We start from the raw sequence: 23,544 nt of genomic DNA, 5'->3' as shown, positions 1-23,544 counted from the left end.
CTGTGTATAGATAAATCTGGCCCTGAACCATGACGTCATAATCTTTCCCAGGGAGCGATGTGATTGGCCGCCGCTCCCCCTCGGCGTGAACTCTCAGTGGCTTTAATGTTGAGCTACACAGAGAAGATCTCCAAAGGCTAAAGAGTCAGTTTCGTCTGCGACTCTTCCTGTAGCAGCTTGTTGTTGTCCTCCGTACTAAGAAAAACGTGTTCTTTTTTTTCTCACACTGTCCGCTGCGGCGTTCAGCTGGCGGCCATTTTGTTTGGCGAGTTTGTCCGATGTTTTTTTGGCTGAAATCACAGGGACGCGTTACCAGTTCATCATGGAGCTCCTGTTCAGAGTCATGAAGAAGACTTGACTGCTGCCTCCGGAGCGAACCGAGGCGAAGAAAACCTGCGGGAAACAACAAAAGAACGGTCAAAAGTTTTGACAAAAACGTGATGAAAAAGCGATGAAAAAGTGACAAAAATGTGTGAAGAAAATGACAAAAAAGAGCAAGAGGAAAGTGATCAAAACTCAACAAAAAACAGATGGAAAAAGTGACATGAAAGCAACAAAAAACACCATAAAAGAGCTACAAACGAGTAACAGAAAATGTGGCAAAAATCCAACAAGAAAGTGATGAAGACGATCCGTTTAGATGAGTTTTGTGGGTCTTAGCTTTCAAATGAGGAGATACTGCACTTGATTAAGGCGGGGGTTAAAAAAGAACTTGTTAACCTTAATAAATCGTAATCAAAATAAATCTTTTCTTTGTCCCTCTAAACAAGTGTAGATGGGATGATTGGGGGGTCTTTCATCTCCACACTTGCAACTTTCCCTGCTCTGACCCGGTAACCCCAATAGAGTTTGAGAAATTCCACAGTTACCATGGAGATCCGCCATCTCTGCAGCTGTTAGCATACATTTCCTGGAGAAAAAAGCCGCTGAGTCGTGTCCAAATTAAACAATGACTCCAGTATTTTACTTTTTAAAATCTCCATTAGTTTATTATTGCTGCAAATCCCATGATGCTTAGCGATATGCGATAATCCTGAACTCAAGGCTATACATAAACAATGGGGAATGCTAACTATAATGCTAATATTAGCTTCACACTACATGCTAATAGAGTTCGGGAAATTCCACAGTTACCATGGAGATCCACCATCTTTGCAGCTGTTAGCATACATTTCCTTAGACTAACATTAGCTAAAAACAGTATAAAAAGTGGAGAAAAAAGCTGTGGAACAACTCCGCTAGCTCATGAGCTACACACTGTGGTGTCCAAGTGTTTTAATGTGAACAATAACTCCAGTATTTTAACTTTTATCCCATAATGCTTAGCGATATGACCCTATATACACTAATGGAATCACGATCAGAAGAAGCTAACAGGCCAACGGGCAAAGCTAACTGCGGGCTAGTGGCACTTTAACAGTATTTACAGCCAAGTTTGAGGAAAAAAAAAAAAAATCTCCATTGTGTAATTGGGTTGTGGCACAATGTACAATATCCCTCTCTCCCTTTGTCTTTTTTGTCAGCGTAGTATTTACTCTCACAGACAATTAATGAGTAAAAAACGCAACATGCTACGACACCTGCAGTGGCGCTTATGGCCTCTAGGGGCATGAGTTACTTAGTACTGGGTTAAACGTCACTGAAAAGACATCAATTTGATTCAAGCAGGCAAAGAATAGTGCCACAGATCGACAATATTTACTTCATAAAGGTAAAATACAAAATATATGGTCCAAAACATGTTCGCTGAAATGGTCTTTACAGTTTTGTTTTTGACATTCTATCCATCTCAGTTTTAGTCTTTATCTATTTTAGTTGTTTGAAAGTATTGGAAAAGGGGATCATGGTTGACACAAGAACAGACAGAATATATGCAGTTAAAAGTGTCATCATTGTGAACAGGGCTTGCACTTCGCCGCCTCTCTCCTCATCCTTTACACATTCGTTCATCAACATGCATGGTTTAAAAACACTTCGTCCTCAGAAAAGAAAAGTCCCTGTGACATCGGGGAGAGACACAGAGTCCGTGTGACTTTCAGACGGCGGCTCTGTCACGAGGTTCAGGTCTGCTCTGCGGCTTCGCGTTCAGGCCCTGACTGCGAACCTCTGACGAACCTTATGTTTTGGTTACAAAGAGCTACTTCTTGGTCGGTCACATTATCATCAACGGAATAATTTGCCTGTTGTGTCCTGTATTTTTTATGAACAAATCTTCCACAACAAGGCATTCAAATGAGCTCAGAAGGCATTAAATAGGACTTGCTGCTAGTTGCAAAAACTGATTCTAGATTAATATCGACATTTGACTGTTCAGAAAGTTCCCGTCTTTCCACCTCGTACTCACTTTATCGTTCCTCTCAGACAGAAACTTGAGTCTCTGCGCTCGTTTGTGCATGAAGACCCCGTCCAGGTGCCCGGTCTCCACGGAGCGGATCTCGATGGCCTTCTCCCCCCAACCCATGATCTGGTTCGAGTGGATATACGCTGGAAAACATAGGATTATTATTGATTATATGTTGAACTGAACTGAATCAAACCACTGAGTTCAGCCTTTGATAATCCTGATGAGCATCTTTCAATGGTGTCCCTGTCTGTGATACCCCCTAATGGCCACCAGGTGTTGCTCTAAAACATTTTGCTCATTATATTTCCTTTTAGTGATGGGATTAATGGCACTTTAATGGCAGCTCTCTGGGATCTGTTCTTTTAAAAGAGCCATTCAAACGACTTGCTCTTTTCCTAATGGTTATTTAAGAAGCCAGAAAACTCTGAGGTGTGTGGTTTGATTAAAAGGACTAATGCTAATCAGGATTTATTTTAACCTTTGAAATGTGCCATGTAAATAAAACTGCGCCACAATTAAGGAAAAGAGGCTACAACTCCCTCACTAAATCATGTTGTTGTGCATAAACCTCTCTGTTAATAATATATCCCAATCCAGTGTTGTTGAATACTCATTACTCATACTCATTATTGAATACTCAACACTTTATTTTACACTACCCTTGATACATTGTACTAACTAAATTTAGTATGATGTAATGTGCTCTGTAAGAATGTGAAATAACTTGTACATATGGGTTAGATACACAATGGAATATTATGTATTTGTAGTTTGTAGGTACATAATGTAATAAGACATAACTCTGACCCTAACCTTAAGAGTACTAATACAAGTTATTCCATTGTGTATCTAACCCATAGGTACAGGTTATTACACATTGTTACAGAGCACATTACATTGTACTAAATTCAGTTTGTACAATGTATCAAGGGTACTGCAAAATAAAGTGATACCGAATACAGTTACTTTCTTAAAATCAAATAAATACATCACAGTACTCAATCATTACATTTCAGTCTGATAATCATAAAAAAAAACCATCAAAACAGCTGGGGAAAAGCTCATTCTGTGCTTGTGCTTTTTTAAATTTCAAATTAGTGGTAAAGAAGTTTGTAACAGGCGAGTGACAAGTGTAGCATTAGCATCTTCTTAATCATATTATGTGATGCAAATCAAAGTATTCTAAGTATTCAGAATACAATACTCTCATTGGACAAAGTAATGGAATACATGACAAAATACATTTAAAGGAACAGGCCACCATTTTTACATACTGAGACATGTTCTTACTTGAGCTTAGATGAGTTGATGTGTACCTGTCTGGTCTTTGTGCCTGATATTAGCTTTCAGCCTCTCCCAATGTTTTCCTATAGCTCCAAACAGGGGTGAAGTTAGAAGCTACCACGCTCTTCCACAGGCACAAAGGCCAGACAGGTACGTATCAACACGTCTAAGCTCAGGTAAGAACATGTCTCAGTATGGAAAAACAGTGGCCTGTTCCTTTAAAGGAATAGGCCACCGTTTTTACATACTGAGATATGCTCTTACCTCACTTTAGCCAAGTTAATATATCCCCGTCTGGTCTTTGTCCGTGCGCTCTGCCAGGCAAACGGAGCACATACGCAGCCTCTCCCACATGTCACATAGCTCCAAAAAAGCTCACGATAGAAGCTACCAAGCTGCTCCACATGTTCCCTATTTAAATAAAGTTACGTGAAGACGTATCATTACGCCTCACAATATAGTCCCCCTTTTTATTTGCTTATAAAATCGACATGCTACATTTCTGTGTAAATATACTTCGCTTGAAAACACTTCACGTAACTTTATTTAAATAGGGAACACGTGGAAGAGCTTGGTAGCTTCTATCGTGAGCTTTTTTGGAGCTATGTGACATGTGGGAGAGGCTGCGTATGTGCTCCGTTTGCCTGGCAGAGCGCACGGACAAAGACCAGACGGGGATATATTAACTTGGCTAAAGTGAGGTAAGAGCATATCTCAGTATGTAAAAACGGTGGCCTATTCCTTTAAGGCAAGTATTCAGTATTGCACTAAATACAATTTCAAGTATTCTCCCCAACACTGGTTGTATCCGTGTTGCATCACACCCAAACAGCACCTTCTCCATTATGTTGAAGGAGTAGTTGTGAGAAGGAAGTGTCTTGCTTACAAAAATACTCAATATCTCTGTGTGGCGGTTAGTTTTAGTAACTCCTGATAAAAAAGGTAGGATGAGATCAAATAAAAGCCATAATTCGGCAATATTGGAAAGTTGATGTAACAGTGAATCATGTATAACCCAGCCCTAGAAGCTCCATTATGAGTCTCTTTGAAAACACATTTACAGATGTTTTTAAGGAGCATTGGAGGAGAACAGTGGCTGGTTACTAACCGACAGAAGTGGGCATCTCGCCCCACTGCAGCACCACGTCCTTAGTGATCCTCCCGTAGGTGTTCACATAGACCCCCTCGTCCTCGTAACACAGCAGCATCTCCATCCCGTCGGTCTTCGGCAAAATCACGATGGCGTGAGGCGTCACCTGGCCCTGGATCTGCAGAACAAAATCATAATGAATAAGTATCAACCTTTCAGTTTTTCAGTGAAGAATCATCAGATCCAGAAGTTGTAACTAAACCAAAGCAAAAACAATGAAGTCTTTACAAGCTTTACGACCTTCCCTAACCTCTACTGTTGGCCATCATTCATTCTTCACACTATTGCTGCTACAGCCGCCCTGGAGCTGGCATACTTCAAGGTGGCTGCCCATCAGTGCCAACTGCCTTTGCACCCAACACCAATGACTCACCCTCTGCATTCACACACGCAGGAATCTTTTTTAAGATGAATATTTACTTTGTCTTTTTCCACTTGCTGCAAATAGCTTTTCGTCAGCAGCATCTTTTTGTGCTTCCGGATCAATGATATTAAAGAGTTACATTAAAAAGCAACTAATATGTGCTTCAGTCGTGTAGTACCACGTGTTAGAGGATAACATTAAATCACTATTTATCAAACTGGGTCAAACTGTGCAGTCGTACTATCTCTGTCATAGCCTTGACTGTGAATGTTTGCTTGTGTATCAGTATGAAGCTCTGAGAGGGGATTTATTTATCCCTCTTCTGTGGAAGCATAGACAGACTTGAATGGTAGGACGAGCGCAATGTCTCGAGTTCATGTCTCCGGGTCCCGTACCGATGGTAAATAAACATCTTCTGTATAAGACATTCAGACTCAGGGGCGGACCTAGAAAAAGGGTTAGGGATCATTTCTGGGGTGAAAACACATTTTACAACGTTGAATGTTTATAGTGGGGGTTCACAAGTTATGCTTGATCGCAAGGTAATTTTTCCGTTGAGATGCAGGTCGAGCCTCCCAAAATTAAACACAAATATTAGCATTGGCCATAATATAAGTAGGGGGTTTCTAATTCAGGTAAAATTCAAACTTTTGTAATAAAAAAAACATAATCTTCATAAAATCATAATCTTCATAATCTTGGAAAGCACAGGAGTTGCACCTGGCTCCTTATTTAGCTCTAAAGTTGTTAGAATTCTTTGTCCTGTCAAAAAAGTACAAACAGAGTGAGCCTCTTTAAGCACCCAAGTAGCTTCTAGAGCAGATGTGAGACATCACATGACAATGGGGTGGCAGGTGGGGTGGCAAGACCTTTACCCGTGCCACCCCTCGAGATCCGCCCCTGTCCAGACTGCTGCCTATTCTTCATCTATCCTCTCGAACACCATTGTTAATTCTCTAACACTGTGTAGCTCACTTGTTGCTTTGAACAGATATTCCCAGAGCCCTTTTAAAAATCCTAACGTCACACAGATAATGTTGAATTTCAAATTGTATTTAGTTACAGAATACTGAATACTTGCCCTAAAATGCTTTTTGTAATGTATTTCGTAGGGGTGGGACAAAATATTGTATTGGATTGCAATAGTTTTAGCTGCAATACCAAAACAATTTATCAAGTATCACAATATTTTCAATCCTTGTGTTTGGAGGCATTTTTATCTTGCACTCCTTTGTTTTACGCAGCACTTTGTTACATTTTGTGTTAATGCACTTTTCAGTCTCAACACTTCAATAAATGGCATTTTGTTTATAAACTTTGGACACATGACTTTTTAAGGTACTTATCATAATTACCTATTGTATCGCAATACAAGTATCAGATTGGCCCCAGAGTATCGTGATACGTATCAGATCGTGACAAAAGTGACATCGTCCCAGCCTGAGTATTGTATTCTGAACACTTACACATTGATGTACATGTAAAGGCGCCTGTTTAGAACTTGTTTAACACTAATTAGAACGCAGAAATGCACTTTTACAAACGCGCCAGTGCAGCAGCAGCCCCATTGGCCTGACATGACAAAATATTTTCAGAAGTCCTACTAAATACCAGTATCAGATATTCAAAATACACAATGTAGTGTAATGTACAATAGGATAAATTTGCAGAATAAGTTGTTCCAATTCAGGCTTCTTATGTGGCCCCTTATGAAAATGAATCGCCCACCCCTGCGGTATAGTCTCTATTCAGTCACTTAAACCTGTTTTTATGGACCTTCTTTTTAGCCTGAAACAAAGATTGATTGATTAAATACACTCAAACTGTACGTACATAGATTTAGCTCTATTCACGACCCTATCAAATGATTTCACACCAAATATTAAGCTCCTAATCTAAGAACCCCATATTGAAACAGTCTTTCGCTTTGTGGGACTTACATGTGAGGGGATGTAGATGTCGTAGGGGTTTCCCGAGTCGACGTCGATCACGTGGAACCCGACGCTGGAGCCGTAGATGACCTTTAACCTCTGTCCCTCTTCCACCGTCAGGTCCACCAGCTGGGGCCGGTGCTGCAGCTCCGTGAACGACTGAAAATGAACCAGTCAAGACGCAGAAAAGGCATTGAATTATGACAGGTCGGCCATGTTATAAACAAAGACAAATCTGAGGCTTCTTTACCTTGAAGGCCATGAACTTGTGGTACGGTTTGGGAGCCCAGGCGTAAATCTCCACCGCGTTCTTCAAAGCGATCACTAAGAACTTGATTCGCTCGTATTTCACTGTTGAAGCAAAACAATATCAACACTTCCAGCTTCAAATGTCCTTAAACGTCTCACTTTGTTGCTTTGTTCTTGTGTATTCTTTTCATACGCACCGACTTTGTAGTGGATGCAGCCCTCCAGCTCCCCCACGGTGATCCAGCCCTGTTTCTTCTCCACCTCGGGGTCGTTGTGGAGGATCCGGTTTCTTAGCCATGACAGGTAGTACACTCGCAGCTTGTTCTTCTTCCCTGAAAAAAGAAAACACAGATTCAACAAAATATACAGCACGTTTCTAAGTAACCCGCAGCTTGAATTCTTGAGTCAGTTTGCTCTTGTTATTCATTGGTTTGAAAGTGCTAATGTGCACCAAGGTCAAGTGGGCTGCACATAACGCAGCATACAGTAGTCCAGGGTGAGGCAAGGTCAGGCTCAGGGACAAATCTGGCCCCTCAGTGTTTAACCTGTGGACCCCGGATGGTTTTGAGAACTAATAAGCCACAAAACATACATTGGGACATGACTTTGGGGCAGAAATTGATAGAGACTGCAGAAACTAGAAATTTCAAGCTGGTCCTTCTACACTTCCGGGGAGCTGCGTAACATGGCGGTGAAAATTTGTAAATTTACTTCAGAAGTAAAGGTTCTTCCTTCAAATTGTAATACTCAATACTCCAAAAATGTTGTGCGCACGTTTCATGAAGCTCATGTTCATAGTTTAATAAAATAATATAATAATATTCATGGATTTTTTTCCACACCATTTTTTTTATTTTAGATTGTTTTTTTCTTTGTGGTGGGGGCACAAAAAAGCAAAACAATCCTGCCTACGGCACCAAATTGGCTCGGGCCGGCCCTGGACTACAGTTCAAAAGATTAACTTCAAATGGCCTTATTTTTAAAAGAAAAACCCTGTTTTTTCAACGAGGATCGCATTAAATTAGTCAGAAATACAGTCTAGACATTGTTAATGTGGTAAATGACTATTCTGGCTGTAAACCGTGTATTAGGTTTGCAGAGGAGCATTTCCAGCATCATCACTTCAGTGTTTGCAAATCATGTTTAAGGCCATTAATAATTGATAATTAGGTAACCCTCGTGCAGTTATGTAAAAGCACATGCAGTTATGTAAGCACAGCTGAAAACTTCCTTCAAGCTCATTGAGTATCTGGAGCATCACCATTTAAGAGTTTGATGACAGAAAAAGGGAACTTTCTCCTGAAAGTTTATTCTTGTCGGCTACTCCATAGGAGATTTCAGGGAAAACATGAATTGTCTGGGTGACCCCGGATGACGGTAGAGAACATGTATTTGGCACATCAGTATTTTGAACATGGAGGAATGAGGAGCATCTCTGTGGCTGTGGTTGTGTAAGGAGCCGAGATGACTTAGATGAGCTCAACAAAACTAACGTTAAGTTAAGTTCTTTACAGGTGCAGCAATAAGTAACATCAATTTATTTTCACAACATGTCCCTGACTCGAAGCCTTCTGTGTTGATTAAGCACATTTTGGCCACCACATTCTTATTAGCCAACCAGACCCTAATGTTAAAGCCCACGTGGCCCTAAAGCACTCACCTGAGATGGTGACGAGGACGTTGAGCCCCTCCAGGACGTCCATCTGCTGGAAGCGTCTCCTGTTGATGAGGTTATAGACTTTGCCCTGTCCGCTGCGGTCCAGCAGCATCAGCCCATTCTCCGTCCCGACCAGGAGATTCACACCTGACGAGCAGATGGGGTTTAGTCAGTTCAAGGTTCAAAGAGTCTTTATTATCCCCTGAGGGCAATTTGGTTTGCAGCTGCAGAACAGATGCATCCAACACATTCATAGTAATCATGAGAAAGAAAAATACAGACATTACAGAGCCTGGTTTAAAAAACAATGGCAACGGGGATAAGGAGGTTTTTCAATCTATTTGTCCTGCAGCGAATCTGTGGCCGGACGGGAGCAACGTGAACTCAGCCCATATGGATGTCTGCGATCTCAGGAGTTCACAGGCATCTACAGGGCACATGTATGTTTCTGATAAAGAGCCTCAAAGGTCAGTTTGTCATGTGGAAAAGTGCCCAGATATTTATACTGGTGCAGCACTTCCATCAGCTGTGACTCCAAACACGAGAGAGAGAGAAAGAGAGGGGAGGAGGAGACTTCCTAAAACCAACATGCATCTTCTTTGTCCTTAAATACAGGCCTTTTAAATCTTTCTATAAAACTATAAGACATAATACAGCTCATCAGTCGAACAGTGGCTGAGTGGTTAGAAAGAAAGTCCTGGGTTCAATTCCCAGACTGTGCTGGCCTGTGTGGTGTGTGCATGTTTTTCTCCCTGATGGGTTTCCTCCAGTTGCTCTGGTTTTCCCATCTACCAAAAACACGCACAATAGGTGAATCCTACAGCCTGGTGATTCTGACCATCAGCCTGGCTCCGCATCTGGAGATGGGTCTCCGGGACCTGCACTGTGGTCGCCCACTGCTCCTTACGGGTCGCCCCAGAGGCATCGAAGGATGGGTCACATGCACAGGACAAATTTCCCTCCAAACTAGAGACGGTTCAGTCAAAATACCAGGCTATATCGAGCTACTCTCGTGCAACACTGGAGATGCTTCTCCATGCAAAGATTTCTGTAATTATAATTTGTGGCATGTATCTAGAGAAAAACATTGCTATCTTATGTAGGATTAAATGTCAGCTACTAACAGTTGCTCCCAGAATCTTAAAACATATGGGCCATTTTATGCTGTATTGCCTTTTATATAAGATTCTTGAGAACAAAGTAATAGTAACCAGTGACCAAAGTGAACTACTCACACGAGCCCCATTATTGTGACTGAAGAAAGCAAAAGACCGTGACCGAGTGATGTTTACTGTTGTCCTCACCCCACAGAGCGGCGCAGAGGATCTCGGAGTTGAAGCGCTTCTTGTACTTCCTGATTTCCGGCGTGTCGCTATGGGGACGGATGTTCGTGGGGTTGACGTTCACCACGGAGATCTTCCTGGCCTCGTTGAGTCGCGCCTGCTCCAGCTCCTGCTTCAGGAGCTCGTCTGCATACGCTGTGGGGGTTAAACACGGGAAAAGTCATGCTTCATCTGTGGCAGGTCAGTGATGGATATTGTTTAAATGATCGTTGAATATCACTCACCGGCAGCGTTTCTCTCGTCCTCCTCGGTCGGCGATGTCCCGTAGACTCTGGGATCAACAAAAGGAGTAAAGGAGGATTTGGACCCTCCACTGCTGCTCGTCCCGAACTGTAAAATAACATACAGAGGTTAAAATACATCTGAATTAGTGTTTGATTTTAGGCGCTATTGCGAGGACGGCACAGCAGGAAAGGGAGAAAGAGCAGGGAGAGAATTTAGGGAAACTTGCGAGTTGCCCTGGATGAGGAAATGCAAGGGAAGTTTATTTGTAAAGCACAAAAGGCAAATCAAAATGCTTCACAGCTTCATAAAAATACAAGCAGGAAAATAGATTCCATAAAACATAAATCTATTTAAATCAAACGCGATGCACAGCTGAAAAGAACTGTTTTCAGTCTGGATTTGAACATTGTCAGAGTTGAGGCCTGTTTCACATCTTCAGAACGTCTGTTCCAGATTCCAAAGCTGAGATGGTTCATATGGCTCTAGACCATGAAGAAACACGAGCAGAGCTGTTTTAAAGTCTATTCTCTGAGCGACCGGAAGCTCGAGCAGAGACCAGAGCACTGGACTAATATGGTCGTATTTCATGGTTCTCACCAGGACTTGATTAACAAAGCTTGTTCACTGAGGAAAGGAAAACCATTCATGTCTTCAGTGATAGATTCCTTCCAATTTTGGCTTTTAGATGAAACACCTTAGATTAAAAGAATCCAGTGTGTTCTCTCCATATAATCATAATTTTCACTGCAAAAATGAATATATAGATGAGTTATGGCGTTTCAATACATTTTGTCTTTTTTTCAGATCCACTTAATTGCCAGTGGGTTAAGAAATTTTCCCTTGTCCCTTCGGCAGTTTTACTTTCTTATTTCAAGCGAGATTTCATAAGAAACAATAAGAAATGTCCTCAAACAAGCAAAGTATTCTTTGTCCAATCAGGATAAAACTCTAAATTAGTGAAAACAAGATAAATATTCTCAGCTCGAGTAATTCAAACCCATGCTTGATATTTAGTTTGTTGAGCAAAAGGTTATTTTGATCAAATAGAAAGGTTAACTAAAGTCTACAAAATCAGGATCTGTAAAAGGAGAGAGTTTCTATACGAAGAAGAGGAAGAGGAAGTTCTTATGTGTTTATGGATGCTTTATCTTCACTGTTTAAATTGACATAGTTACAAAAATAAAAGTCTCGGGTCAGGAGGATGCAGGGACAGGACCAACCACCAGGAGCTGAGGGGACTTTTTGCTGAACCAAAAAGTTAAGATGTAAAAAAGGAGGCGCAGGCTTTGGGGTCTATTGCTACTAAACCAATATTAAAAAATAGTGCAAAGGGACAGTCAGAACGGGCTACAGCTCTAAATAATCACACTGTAGATCGACACAAGCGGGGCAAGGAAAAGAACTAGGAACGGGTAAATCAAGGTGGGACTCTAGGATTCAGGGTTGGTTTGTCCGGGTGATAATTTGAGCACCACTCGACCTACTTGTGCCCCTGGCGCGTCCCCGGGGGAGGCCAGCGGGGACGGACCGGGCTGGACCAGGTCTGGGAGGGCACTGTTGCCTGGGAAACCGTTGCTGCTGGCGGCAGAGCTCCGCCTCCTCTGTCTGAGCCTCTGGAGAAACATAGAAGGGGCGGAGCTACTGAGCCACGTGTGTCTGGCGGCCGCCATATTGGACAGGGCAGTTTATTACTTAGAAAAGCAAAGATTTAGGTTTGTGACAGATCAAGAGCCGTACGAGCACAATAAATAGAGTAGAGAAACAAAAAGTTTGATTTTTAAGTGTGATATTCGAAGAGTATAAAAGGATAAGGTTAGTACAGATACAATTATACATGGATATCATCTAAAAAGTGCTATAATTTCCGTACTATTGAGCGCCCTGAAGATAAGCCGCACCGACATAATTCATAAAGATTTTTTTTTTTTTTAACACATATAGGCCGCACTGGTCTATAAGCCGCAGCTGTTCATGCCTTCACCTGAAGCGCCATCAGCCACTGGATTTACTGGACTTTTCCCTTTGTGCATGGTCAAATATTTCAAAAGAACAGTGGAGGTACATTTACTTTTAAAAAAGTGTGTTAAGGGAACAAGCCATGCTGAGATATGTTGTTTCTAGCTTTGACAAGTTGATACATACCTGTTTGGTCTTTGTGCGTGCGCTCAGTCACGCACAAAGAGTGCACACAGAGATGTTGTTAGCATTTAGCCTCTCCCAGCATGTTCCTATAGCTCCAAACGGGGTGAAGTTAGAAGCGACCACGCTCTTCCACGGGCACAAAGGCCAGACAGGTATGTATCAACTCGTCTAAGCTCAGGTAAAAACATATCTCAGAATGGAAAACGGTGGCCTGTTCCTTTAAGAACATAACATTTTATCTAACCAGGAAAGTCCCACTGAGATTAAGAATCTCTTTTTCAGGGGGAAACCGGACACGAGGAGAACATGCAAACTCCACACAGAAATGCCATGTCCAGGTGGGAATCAAACCAGATGAGTGGGGTACGGCCGAAAGGAGAGTCTCCAACATCTCCACGCCACAACGTTATGTTTGGATTTGGAGCTGTTTGATAACATGACACAATATTCAGTATGACCATAAAAATCTATAAATTGGAAAAAAGGTAATGGCTTATAGTCTGGAAATTACGGTACTATCAAAGCAAAATAAAGGAAAAATAATGAAAAGTGAATTGACGCTTTGTTGTACATGAACATCAAACATGTTCTCACCTCTCTCATCATCAGTGTTGAGTCTTGGGAGCTGTTTCCGAACAAGTCGCTGTGAGCGTCGTTCTGACCCACTGTCCCTCCCAGAGACTCGTTAGTGCCTTGACTCGCTGCCGGCCTGAAACAGAGATAGACATTAGTGTTAATACGTCTGCAGTGTCTCAAAATAAGCATCTTAGCAATGATAATGTAAGAGATGCAGGACAAACGACCTCAACACAAAGTGAATTCATGGATTGGTGTTTGTTTTCTATGAGAGGCCATGTAGACCGTTCGTCAGTGTAACATGAGGTGAGCCTGTCCTCCTTACATGATCCGTGGGATGTCGCTGACGGCCACTGTCCCGTCGTTGTTGCCCCCCTCCTCCCCCTCGTCCTCGCTGCTGTGGGACTCCTCACTGGACGAGGAGTAGTCCGTCACTTTCACCGGCGGCCGGCTCGTCTCCTCGCCCTGACGCAACTCGCGAAGCTCCTTGGCCAGCGCCGTCAAGTCCTGCAGACAAAGATGAGGCAGGACGATGAGGCAAACGAATCCAATAAATCAGCCCCTAAAGTCGATCAAGGGGTAAAGTATAAAAAGTCGTACAAGCAGCTTTGGTTTTTCACATTCGTTACAGGCAGGCAGTTTTCATCTACGTCCTCTGCTTAAATAACTTAATGTCCACTTTCACTACAGCCATTAAACTCCTCTTTAGTCGTCCTCTAGGTCCCCTGTTTCGAGGCATCCTTCAATCATAATTTAACTACCCCTCCTCTTTATGGGTCCAAAGCAGTGATCTTCAAACTTAAGTGCCACTTCAGTAAAATGTTTGACCTTCAAAGTATCACCAGGCCTAAAATGCGTCAAAAATAGGCCTAAAGTGGACGAAACTGGGCGTCAGTCATGACACGGCAAAAAGTAATCCATTCTAAGTGTAGAGCCTCGATCATGGAATACTTGCAAAAGCAGAATCCTCCATTTTGAATTTGTTTCTAATCGTTTTGGATATTTGTAGCTGTACTCTACAGATTACACTTGTGAAGCTGAAGCAACTTTATATTTTCATGGCACTGAAACAGACCTGTTAAAGTGATAGTCTGGAAGTCTAAATGTTTTACAAATTTGGCAAAATGTGTAAAATCGTCCAGCTGGTCTTGCAATTTTATGTAAAGTAAGTCCTTATTTTTTGTAAAGACCCTCCTTCCCGGATCTCAGCAACTAATCTCTAGTCTAGCAGCCTCCCGCGTCGACCGATGATACAAGCTTTACCTGTGAACCAGCCTGTCAGGTCCAATCAGGAGGGAGGGGGAGGAGCTTGATCATTTACTTTTAAGAATTCCTGTTCCTGCTCTCCTCACTTTTCAAACTAAGAAGTGCTTTGTGGTGAAAGAGGGGAGGAATTTGATTTCACTCTATCTCTCCTTTCATTTTCATCCTGAGTAGAGATATTGTTACCTGCTGTAGTACTGCATAATGCCACTTCGGTATTCAAAATGGCTGCCGAAACTATGTGTGATGTCATTGGAAACGCATGTATAGCTCCAAACGGGGTGAAGTTGGAAGTGACCAAGCTTTTCCAGGGGCACAAAGACCAGACAGGTGCGTATCAACTCATCTAAGCTCAGGTAATATCTCAGTATGGAAAAACGGTGGCCTGTTCCTTTAATTTGTACAATCTTTGACACGTAAGAAAAGCCTTTATTGATCTCACAATGGAGACATTCACTTAAGTCACATAATGGCCTTAATCAAGACTATGACATCACACACTTTCTTAAATGTGAAACTTACCTTTAATAAAACAAATCCTAATTTAATACTCGCAGTAGCATAAGATTGTTCCAAAGGTTATAGTGTTTTATAGATTGAACATTGGGATTAGGTTTGTAATTATGTGTGCACTGACTTCCTGTGGTGGATGATCCGACCAATCAGTGAGCAGAAGTTACACAAAGGAATGACCTGTTTGACCTGAGGAAGATTCCCTTGGATTGAAAAATTTCCTGAATTAATGCAGTTTTAACCTCTTAACTCCCATCTGAACCGAGCACATTTTCACCAGCTTTACCCCAATCTAAAAGCTTCTGGAAAAAAAGTGTGAAAATAGCAACAAAACTGAGACGAAAGCAAGGATGAAAATGTGAAAAATGTGAGAAAAAATAGACGAAAAAGTGACAAAAAGTGACAAATATTTGACAAAAAAGTGAGAAAAATTTGACGATAAATTGAGAAAAAATGGACGAAAATTTTGACAAAAAAATGCGAAGAATTTGACAAAAAAATGACAAAAAAATGGACCAACAAAATCGAAAAATTTGACGAAAAAATGGACGAAAAAGTGACAAAAAAGTCACGAAAATTTGACAAAAATGAGATGACTGCCCAACAAAAAAAGTGATGAAAAAAAATCGGATCATGTGAGGAAAAAGATCAATTTAGTTTTGTAGCTTTCAAAGGATTTGGGTAAAGCTGAACTGGAGAAAATGCTCTCGGTTCAGGCGGGAGTTAAGAGGTTAATGATGCGAGTGTGCAGGTTTTTTCTCTTCTTAATTAAAGGACAGATTTCTTTGAATTTGCGACTCAAATCAAGGGCATCACTTAAATGCATTACTCAAAGAATTCATCAAATTATTCCCATTTGAATGAACAAAGTTTGAGGAAGCTAAATGGAAACTTCATCTTCATAACATCCAACATCCATGCAAAAAGTTAAAAATCTCTCCAATCGGCCATTTGTTTGTTTCATTCAAAGTTTGCACTGCTGTTAATCAACCTATATCTTATTCAGTTAAGCTCATGTAAGTAAGTCAGAAACCCTGTAAACGTCTAGATATTTGTGACGTTTGTATTCAGCTGAAAAATAACTCTCATTGCAGCGTAGATTACAGTACTTTAGCCTCAAATGCTTCACGGTCTGCAAAGGTGATGTCGTCATGCAGCTGAGGACAGTAGAACGGGGGGTGCACAGGCCAATCCAAAATCATAGCAATAAAAAGCATCAGGCCGGTTTGTGCGGAGCTCTGAGGCCACACGGTAAGAGCATGCTTCAGTCTGGACACACTGGTTTGATAGAGTTTTGGGGGAAGAGCATTCACACTGACAGAAGGGGAGCTACAGAGTGCGTGGGATTGTTTTTAAGGATGTGTTTTGTTCAATAAGACTGTCTAAAAATGCAGTGTTCTGTGGCAGTTTCATCAGAAATATCCAAAAGAAACCACGAATGTTGAACTTGATCATTTATCACATATATTACTTTTTCGTTGTGGTGTATGGAAACTTTTATAGAAGCTTAATAGCTGTGCAGAGGGGTGAACTACGAAGCTGGATTAGAGAGTTCATAGGGTTCCACGTTAACCTGGTTCTGCTGTACTTCACAGTTGGATAACTTTCTAGCTGGGTAGATCATGGAAATATGTCTTTAGCTCTAGACAAGTTCTAGACAAGAACCAAGAACCACCAGGATCAACCAGCTTCGTAGTACAGCCCTCTGATCTGTGTGGATATGTGTGTCTTCTTGGCTTCATTTCTTTTAAATAGAGGTAAAAAGTAGTTAATATGTAGTTTTAAAACATCAACACTGAACACTTTTTTACCGAAGTCAGAGTATGTCCTTGAAACTACTTCAAAATAACTAGAATTCTTTTGTAATAAAGAAACTCTTAGAAGCACAATGTCTTAAAACTGAAGTAAAATAATGAGTTTGCTTCAGGATGTACTGTATTAAGCGTCGAAATGTCAGAGAGCGGTGCGTCATGCTGCTGTGGGGCTCGAGGGTCACGGGTCAGAAAGGGCATTCGTGGGTTAAAGTTTGTGAAGGGAAAGTACGAAACAGAAAATGAGTCTTACCAGGTCCTCCTAAAGAGAAAGAGAGAATGAACACAGAGACACGTGTGAAATGTGTGGAACTGAAGGTGCAATTCAACAACACTGCACAAAACTGCACTTTCTTTCAATCCAGAGGCGGTCGATAAAAGTAAATTTACTAAAGTGTTGTACTTATGTAGCGTTTTTGAGGATCTGTAGTATTTCTGTTGAGAACTTTTACATTTGAATGAAATATACAATACTTTCTGTTCCACTACATTCTGATAAAGGCTCCAAAGTGAAAAGTCAATTTGCGAATGTGTTTTGTTCTTTTTAAAAGCCTTGACATTGAGACTCCAGACCAGTAGGTGGCGCTGTGAGGACGAACTGTCAAACGCCACCAACTCACAACGAGGAAGAAGGTTTGCATTGATGTGTTTTTGAAGCTGCAAAGTTATAAATCACAACACTACTACTAACAATACTTCAGTACTTTCAAATGATGGAGCAACCTTTCCGATAAAAATGCCGATATCTAGGTCTCAAGTTTGTACACCTATTTTATATATTCTATGTAGCAGACTTTTGCCTAGAATTTTGGAATAGTAAGCGATAGAGACTTTTATTGTTTTGGAATCAACTGATTTTTGACAAGCTCCCTCTGAAGTATCTACTAAACATGAATGTCCTGAATAAATCAGCCCTATGCTCCTCATGCAGCGCCCCCTGCTGTCACAGTTCAACACTGTCTAGAAGCAACATACACTGGATTATAGAGGCATTTTTAAAGAATTTAAATATTGGCAATACCTCTATTAGATATATTTCTACATATTTCTATGATTGAAACCTTTACTTTAATAATAAATGTTTAAAGGGATACTTGAGGATTTTTGACATAGGGCCTCATTTCCTAGTTATCCAGAGTGTTGTTGATTTCTGGAGATACTATTTTTGTAATTCATGCAGTTTTTATATTTGAAGAGTTATGTGGTGCTAGGCTAGTTTAAGGCTAGCACATTTCTATGGTATCAGCTAGCCTGCATTAAAAACAGTCTGACCCATGTGATGCAAGGTCAGTTATATTCCAAAAATTATTCAGTCGACACAGACATTTATATGGTTAGTCTGGCGTTATAAGTGATTTGCCTCAGGTGCTCTGTGGAGCGGGTCACACTGTTTTTAATGTAGGCTCGCTGATACCATAGAAATGCACTAGCCTTGCACTAGCCTAGCGCCACGAAACTCTTCAAATATAAGAACTGCATGAATTACAAAATATCTCCAGAAATCAGCAACACTAAACAAAAACTAGGAAATGAGGCCCTATGTCAAAAATCCTGAAATATCCCTTTAACTATAGACTAGGGAGAGGAGAGATTAAAAAAATAAGTGACATGAGAGATTATTTAAAATATCGGTTTATATATCGGCTATCGGCCATGTCAACCCCCTTCACATTGATATCGGCATTGGACCCAAAAATCCATATTGGTCGAGCCCTGATTTTTATTCAGTAGTAGTTGCATTGAAGTAAAAGGTCATTTGATCTGATTTCAGGTGGGATTTCTTCTCGCTTCATTGACATTCGCTTTTTTTTTTTTTTTATCTTAGATTAGTTCAAACCGACTGATTTTCAACATAAAGAATCTTTATTCCAGCGATTTTAAGTGGTTCATTTCATTTAAGAAGGTCATTTTTCAAGTGAAGGAAATCATACATAATCAAAAGTCTCCAAAATCCTCAAAGAGACGAGGATAACGATGTTGTAAATGCCTCTGTACAGTCTTTTGTGCTCTCTGCTATTGTACGGACATATCATGTAATTGACTGACCTCGTCCACAGCCCTCTTATAGCTCTGAGCGATGGCAGAGATGGAGATGAATGAGAGACAGAGTGGTTAGTTCAGGCGACGGTCAGAGAGTCGTAAACACCAGCGTTTGTTTTGTCATGGCTTGCGGGACTTACGGCGGGTCGGCTGGGGCGCGTCACTTCCCTGTCCTCTTTGGAGTCGCGGGACCGGGGCAGCGTCGACACTTCGTTTTTAGCACCAGAGTTACCTAAAGCACAGAGTGGGGGGAAAAAAAAGAGTATTTTTACAAGAACAAATCACTTTTCCCTTCTCTATCTTTGGACTTTCACTCGCTATTTTTAACCCACTATAAAAGTCACAGCCTGGAGGCTCACGGGTCCAGTCATCGCTCTATTTCATGCTCCTCATCGTGTCTATGCTTCTATAAATATCCTCGTGCAGATGTGGTAATCGTCCTTTCTGAATTCATGGCCTCGCTCTATTTGGAAGACACAGACTTTCAGGCAAAGCAAGGAAATGACGGTGTTTTAAAGAATCATTGAAGAAGATGCTAGAGCTCAAATTGTTGTCAATTGGCATGAACAATATAGATTAATTTCAGCCCTTTCATTCTGTCCATGGTCTAACAGCCAAGTGCAGATGTGAAAACTTGTAGGACATTGAAGTGGGGGTCGTGAGATGATTTTGAAATGATATTTTTTACATTTCTGACATGTGTTTTTGACTCAAAACAGCAGATTTTAGTGATTTTTAGATCCAAACTCACATCATTAAAGGGGCTAGACGCAAGTTGGCCATTTTATACTCACTACTGCCACCTCAGGTCATACGTGTAACTGCAGCTTCTATATTAAGCTCGTGCATGAAGGCTTTTTGGACCCGAAGTAACAATTTTTGAGTGACAGTGCAGGATTTTAGAGGCAGTTGTGGTGAACAGGTCTGAGCTCATTCTACACATTAGGACATGGCTGGAACATGTAGGGGGAGGAAAATACATTATTTTAACATTTTTAAACTCCGTATAGGCTCTTTAACCTCTTAACCTCGGTCTGAACCAAGCACATTTTCTCCAGTTCGGCTTTACCCAAATCTACAAGCTTCTCGACTGAAGAGCCACAGTGTAATGCCTCATCTGAAAACTAAGGCCTAAAATAGTGATACCAACTTTTTTGTCGCATTGATGCAGCGTTTTTGTCACTTTTTCACTTTGTCATTCCTGCGAGACTTTTGTTGCTTCTGTGTTGCTTTTTTGTCACTTTTTTGTTGTGTTTTTGTCGTTTTTTTTAAATGTTTCTATTGTTGCTCTTCCGGCATTTTTGTTGCATTTTCATCTTTCTTATTTTTACCCTTTTTTTTAAAGAAGATTTTTTTTTTGATTTGCGTAAAGCCAAACTGGAGGAAATGTGCTCGGTTAAGGCGAAACCAGATTTTAAATGTTTTGCACCTTCAATTATTATAATGCTCATTACGCTTTACAGAAGGGGGTCCCGAGTTGTTTGTTGAGTGATTTTGGGAGCTTAGGCCAGAAAAGTTTGAGAACCCCTGCTATAATGCAGTGGTTCCCATCCTTCTTTTCTCTTGCGTACAGTCATTCATTAACACTCCAAGTCCAACCCCTACCTTGAGGATTATATACATATATATATATGAAAGTGTCCCGCTACTACTACAGTGTGTATCCCTGCGCTGATGTGAAACCTCTATGAGACTCTCTTGGTCCTATATTTATCCCCGTGCAGATGTGACCCCTCTAGTCGTCTCCACGGTCCTAATTACACCCCCCTCGCTGGACCCGCCCCGAGAGCTCGACGTACTAGAGCTGGAGGAGCTGCCGCTGCTCGTCCTCTTCAGGGGCGTATCCATGGAAACGTCCGTCCTCCGCAGGTCCGGGTTGCTACGGAGACGTGCAAACACAGCATCAGCACCGGCAAACAACAGTGGGGCGTGAAACAGGTCGGGCTTGAGATTTGGGGTTTTGAAGGAGAAACTACAGTCTGCAGCTATCTTTATTTATTAAAGACTGTACCTGGCCCGTATGAGGTGGGCTCCGGCCCGAGGTCCCAGGCCCGGCCCGTTCCCTGGAGAGTGTTTCCGCACCAGAGCTGGAGAAATGGAGGTCGTCCTCTGAGGAACCTGTCGAACAGAAACATTATTATTCATCAGAAGTTGTAACATTTGTTAAAAAATACTAAAACAATATTGCTGTTAATGTTACTGGAGTGAATCTGTACAATGCTCTATTTCAGTGATTCTCAACTGGGGGGTCACGACTCACGAGCCTTTTCCAGAAAACATTTATTTTTTGAAAAAGTATAGAATCACTACTTGAGTCTGTTATCGGGTTGTTTTGATCGTAATATCAGCTTTTCTTGGCTTATCTAATTGTCGTATTTAGGTCTTGTCATCCCAGGGTGATTGTGGGTCCCGACGCCAAACCAGTTGAGAAACCACTGCTCTATTTGATACAATTTGACTTGAGACAAACTGCAATGAACTTATCAGGGCTCCAGATGGTTGGTTGTGCTGGTTACACAAATTAGAGCAAAACTACTTTGGAAATACCTCAAAAGCAGCTTAAACCGTGTTCACTGCCTCCAGCTATTTAGTTTAGTTTAGTTTAACTAATTGGTATTGTAAAAAAAACTACAATGAAATTTAAAGCAGGGCGATATGGCCTAAAATCTATATCACGATATAAAAAAGAAATATCACGATAATGATATATTTGACAATATAATGGACAATGGACAAATTACTTAAAAATTCCAGCTTTACGCCTATTGGGAAGATTAATTGATGATATTGATATTTTATATATAAAAAATGTAACACCATACTAATATCCTAAGCAATTTACATCCGTTATTTCATTTTACTTTTTAAGCACCTGTCCCCGTGTTCTACAGTCAGTGTTTATGCTGCTCGGGTGGAGCTGAGCATAACGTAAATTATATCCACAACAATAGAAAAGATTACAACGATATTATAAAAAAATTATATCACAATAACGATATACCTAATTTAAAGGCCCAGGTAAAAACGATCACTAAAGAATACTACGCACACACATTACAAGTGCAACACTAAAAAACCTAAAAACTGTGTATGTCACTGCACAAAAAATACAAAATAATAATGAATAAACTATGCATACACGATGTATGCAGCTTCCAAGTTCAATTACCCTTCTATAACCATACATTTTGCAATATGAATATTATCTAATGCATTTTACCCTATAGACCTGCATGACTATTTTGGGGTATTACTGTCTATTTCAACTCTTTGATATAATACAGTAACAAAGCTTAACTTATCCTCATTTTAAGTACTTATATGAAGAGGATCTGACTATTCTCACCTGTTCAACCAAGGAAAATATTTAATCACACCCAAATGTTCAGCATTTGGGTGTGATTAGGTCATCATTGTACTTGCCAACACAGGCTTGTAAAGACAATACAAGTGTACGCCATCTGCACTAACATGGTCTCAGTCTGGATCCTTAAACTTCAAGGCAAGAACTGTTTTTTTTAGGGATATTTTAGGGCAGTATTGCTAGGAGCATTTTATATACAGAACTCTGATTCAAAGTTCAATTTAAAAAAAAGGCAGCCATCTTTTATTGACCTTCCCGATACACTTTTACTGTTAAACAGCACATGCACAGACTCACAGACAGACGACAATCATGCAAAGACTTTGGGAAGACAAAGACAGTTGATAAATCTGAATAAAAGAAACAACAAAAACCTTCGGTCAATCAGCGTCACTGTGCGTAGGAACTATTTTGCATTTTCAAAGTAGAAATCTGGGCTTAAATATCCCATTACTGCTTCACATGCACAAAGACAGACACCGAGCGGGATCATGCAGAAACCTTGGGCGGCGTGTCGTCGTCCTGCCTCAGCCAGTCGAGGGGCGGGGCGAGGCGGGACAGGGGCGGGACGGGGGGCGTGTCGGAGGTGGGGTCGGAGTTCTGGCGGGGCATGGGGGGCCGCGAGGGGGACACGGAGCTGGACGAGGAGGACACGCCGTGGGGGTCATAGAGCGACTGGGAGCCCGACAAACCGTGGCTCTTCACTTGCACCAGGTGAGCCATCTGGACAGACACGGGGCGGGACGGGGCGGGGTGGGGAGGTACGGGGGGAGGAGGGGGTGAGGAGGGTGTGCGAGGTTAGATTTAGGTTTGTTTAAATGCAGGAGAGAAGCAGCAGGAGAGTGTTATTGACAGAGGAGAGGAAGGCAGAGGAGACATGCCTGGAACAGCAAGAGGCTCGGGCTTCCCAGGATAAAGGCATGCTGCTGCGCCAGTGGACCTGCTCTAGTCGAGGGGTTGTTAAATCCTACCTTAAATGTAGGGGTGGTAAATACAATACATTAAACACAAACTATGTGTGCCCCCTAAATGATGATTGAGTTCAGTTTTGTCCAGTCCTGGCTGTTGCGATGGACAGATGACACTTCAAGCACTTCATGATTGTGTCAATACTGTGTCACATTGTGCTGATGGAGCTACAAGCATGAGCGCCATCTGGTGGTGAAGACTGCAATAAAGCCATTAGCCTAAAAAAGTGTGAACTCAACACCGGCTCTCATTCATTACACTGGGTTACAAACAAATACTTTCTTGTGAGGTGTCTAAAATCTTCAGGGGGGCAGGGTTA

The 23,544-nt window shown here is 41.4% G+C and overlaps 1 protein-coding gene across 3 annotated transcripts in view; it reads right to left on the bottom strand.

Moving 5' to 3' along the window:
* Positions 1 to 209: 209 nt before the first annotated feature.
* Positions 210 to 23,544, bottom strand: part of tnikb (TRAF2 and NCK interacting kinase b) — a 68,166-nt gene continuing 44,831 nt past the window's right edge. For all 3 annotated transcript variants that reach the window (XM_079576087.1, XM_079576085.1, XM_079576086.1), the window contains 15 exons: positions 22,758 to 22,979; positions 20,904 to 21,010; positions 20,692 to 20,771; positions 19,033 to 19,124; positions 13,591 to 13,772; positions 13,284 to 13,398; positions 10,547 to 10,652; positions 10,284 to 10,457; positions 8,983 to 9,126; positions 7,520 to 7,654; positions 7,324 to 7,424; positions 7,083 to 7,232; positions 4,737 to 4,896; positions 2,345 to 2,484; positions 210 to 393 (listed from right to left, as the gene is read on the bottom strand). In XM_079576087.1, coding sequence (XP_079432213.1) covers positions 310 to 393; positions 2,345 to 2,484; positions 4,737 to 4,896; positions 7,083 to 7,232; positions 7,324 to 7,424; positions 7,520 to 7,654; positions 8,983 to 9,126; positions 10,284 to 10,457; positions 10,547 to 10,652; positions 13,284 to 13,398; positions 13,591 to 13,772; positions 19,033 to 19,124; positions 20,692 to 20,771; positions 20,904 to 21,010; positions 22,758 to 22,979 — 1,992 coding nt within the window. In that variant the 3' untranslated portion in view covers positions 210 to 309. The remainder of the gene's footprint in view (positions 394 to 2,344; positions 2,485 to 4,736; positions 4,897 to 7,082; positions 7,233 to 7,323; positions 7,425 to 7,519; positions 7,655 to 8,982; positions 9,127 to 10,283; positions 10,458 to 10,546; positions 10,653 to 13,283; positions 13,399 to 13,590; positions 13,773 to 19,032; positions 19,125 to 20,691; positions 20,772 to 20,903; positions 21,011 to 22,757; positions 22,980 to 23,544) is intronic.

This window comes from Gobius niger (assembly GCF_951799975.1).
Source record: "Gobius niger genome assembly, chromosome: 18".
NCBI classification, from domain to species: Eukaryota; Metazoa; Chordata; class Actinopteri; order Gobiiformes; family Gobiidae; genus Gobius; species Gobius niger.
The sequence above is the reverse complement of the archived record's forward strand: the minus strand, read 5'-3'. Positions and strand labels throughout refer to the sequence as shown.